Consider the following 2,860-nt stretch of genomic DNA (forward strand, 5'->3'; position numbering starts at 1 on the left):
TCAGCTGGTTGCATGGAACTGACCACAACCTGGACAATATTGACCACCCATGAGGATGGTTGAGGCGAACTTGTTCACTACAATCTTGGTGAGGTTCGGGAAGAACTCCATCAGCAGCATGCTGTCGAGCTCCACCCAGCTGCCGCATCTGTGCCAAAAAATCTCCTCTTCCTGCTGCCCACTGTGCACGTAGGTGAAGCCGTCATTCGGCAGCCTAACGTTGACGAAGTCCACATGCGGTCCTTCCCAGAAGTCCACCATTGCCAGGTACAGAATCCCAGTGTGCACAAACTTGAAGTGCTTTGGCCTTCCCCAGGATGGAGCGCGGGTAATCAGCTCCTGAGCCGTTTACACTCTGGGAAAAGGGGGGTCATTTTACCCGTAATTTTGGGTCAATCCACCCGTAATTTGACAGAAATTACGGGTCCATAACACGTTACGGGTCCCGTAATTTGAGCACAAGGATACAGGTGAACATTTACGGGTGAAGACCCAGTGATTACGGGTGGATTTTACGCGGTGCTGGAGGTTAATTACGGGCGCATGTAACCAATTACACGCAAAATTACGGGTGAAGACCCAGTGATTACGGGTGGATTTTACGCGGTGCTGGAGGTTAATTACGGGCGCATGTAACCAATTACACGCAGAATTACGGGTGAAGACCCAGTGATTACGGGTGGATTTTACGCGGTGCTGGAGGTGAATTACGGGCGCATGTAACCAATTACACGCAAAATTACGGGTGAAGACCCAGTGATTACGGGTGAATATTACGCGGTGCTGCGGGTAAATTACGGGGCATGTAACCAATTACACATACAATTACGGGTGAAGACCCTGTTATCACGGGTTACACAGGCAGATATTACTCTGCGATGTGACGCTTACTGCATGTTAAATTAACGATTGGTGAATACTTGTGGCAAGCCTCAAAATGGACGCACACCCCTTGTCAAAGTAGCCTAAGTCTTTGGACTCACAACGCCAACCAGCCAGCCTGACAGCCTGATGCATTCATCTCAACCATCGTCCTCGAAAACAGCGTTCATGTCACCCCCCATACAGCAAGTGCTCGTCAAGGAGTCTCACCACCACTTGCAGAGTTCGTGCCTACTCCTACGGAAGAAACCCCCGATGCATGACATGTACCGGCGCCGGTACATATGCCGGCACCTATTGGGATTGGTCTGTCCCATCCTGCCTGGGGCCGACCTGGTGTGTGCACCCCCAAGTGCTCATCACTGCTGCCATGTTACTGCTCACTTCCACCACTGTCACTGCTGCCACTGCCACTGCTGCTGCTGCTAGCTTCGCTATATTTGCCCGGGTCCTCCAAGCTGGACTCCTCCCCAGCGCCAGCGGCTAGGACCTCTTCCTCACCAGCATCCGACCCACCCTCCGAGCTACCCTCCTCTGTCTGCCCCCTCCGCCCTCCCTTGCCTGCGCCGCCCTTCCCCGCACCTCTGGTGGTCCCCTTGCTTGCACCCCTGCCCCGGCCTGCACCCTTGTTCCCCTTCTGCCGTTTATTTCCAACCTTGTGCCCTGACCTCGTACCCAGGTCGTCATCATCACCGCCACCCCGCCTGCGCTTGCCAGCTGCACCCTTAGCCACTCTTGGCACCTCGCTGACCCACTCCTTGGACGCATCGTAGTTGGTGGTATCCTCGTCCTGTGGTGGGGGGGGGGCAGCAACATCCAGTGCTTACTGTAGCAGCTGACCGCTGAAAAGGTCTCTCGAGTTGCTGGCGGTCGCGCTCTGCGCGTATTTATAGCACCGTACTGTGTACCGGCTGCTACATTCCCCCCCCTTTGAAGGGAACCGTCCCGGGCCCTTAGAGCCTCGTATACCGCCAGCCTGTGCCTACCTTCGCCTACCCTCGGGCAGTGGGTATTTACTCCACGTCACGTCATGTGCCGACTCACATGCGCCTAGCCGTCTTCAGATTTTTCAGGCACAGAGACAGTCCAGTCGGTTCAGCTACTTTTATAATTTGTGCGATATTCGCTCTCTGAGTCGCCACACCCGAATACCACTCGAACGTGATCGGTGGGGGTTGAACCGACGACTTCAGGATCGTGAATTTTCACGAGGTCTCGATACCAAATGTAGCAGCTGACCGCTGAAAAGGTCTCTCGAGTTGCTGGCGGTCGCGCTCTGCGCGTATTTATAGCACCGTACTGTGTACCGGCTGCTACACTTACGTTCAAGGTAAAATATCAGGGTAAGACCCAACAAGCTGCCCTGACATTGAAAGTTGACATAACCCATCAGCACCCCTCGACCTTGTTAAACATGCTCCCCAGGTTCCAAACTGCTAGGTTTTCTACCTGGGCAACGCCCGCCTCGCCCTGCCTGGGACCCGTGCCGGTGTCCCCCCCTGCGGTTGCTGCTGCTGCGATGCCTCCTGTGCGGCCGCCACCCGTGCCACCATCCACGGCATGCGTGCCCATGGCAGCAGCCTCTCCGCCACCCACCGCCTGTTCCCAGCGGCTGCTCTCGCTGCTGCACCATCACCGTCGTTAGCCGCAGTATCCACTGCCTCAGCTCCCACTGCGGCTGCCACAGCACCGTGGTCTGCAGTGATAGTCGACGGTCGCAGGATCTTGTCCAAGACCTTCTTCTGAAACTGCGTCATGAAGTTGCTGGTGGCGGTCGCCTTGCCAGGCGCGGGCCCGCCAATGGCCAGGCCCTCCTGGCTGATCCCAAACAGCCTTTGAAGTAATACATTGCATTCTGCTCCTTGAACATGCTAGCTGATATCATGTTACCTCCCAGCTCAAAACTAAGCGGTATCACGTTTAGGCTCTGATGTTCATAGGAATCCCCTAAAGCACACCAGAGTTCAATACTTCCGGG

General features: G+C 55.4%; 1 protein-coding gene across 1 annotated transcript in view; it reads right to left on the reverse strand.

Moving 5' to 3' along the window:
* VOLCADRAFT_107747 (uncharacterized protein) overlaps nt 1-2,860 on the reverse strand; it is a gene marked incomplete at both ends in the record, with an annotated part of 27,372 nt that continues 24,512 nt past the window's right edge. Inside the window, 4 exons of the mRNA XM_002957591.1 lie at nt 1-307; nt 1,551-1,672; nt 2,332-2,408; nt 2,513-2,715. Coding sequence (XP_002957637.1) covers nt 1-307; nt 1,551-1,672; nt 2,332-2,408; nt 2,513-2,715 — 709 coding nt within the window. The remainder of the gene's footprint in view (nt 308-1,550; nt 1,673-2,331; nt 2,409-2,512; nt 2,716-2,860) is intronic.

This window comes from Volvox carteri (genome assembly GCF_000143455.1).
Source record: "Volvox carteri f. nagariensis unplaced genomic scaffold VOLCAscaffold_76, whole genome shotgun sequence".
Classification (NCBI taxonomy): domain Eukaryota; kingdom Viridiplantae; phylum Chlorophyta; class Chlorophyceae; order Chlamydomonadales; family Volvocaceae; genus Volvox; species Volvox carteri.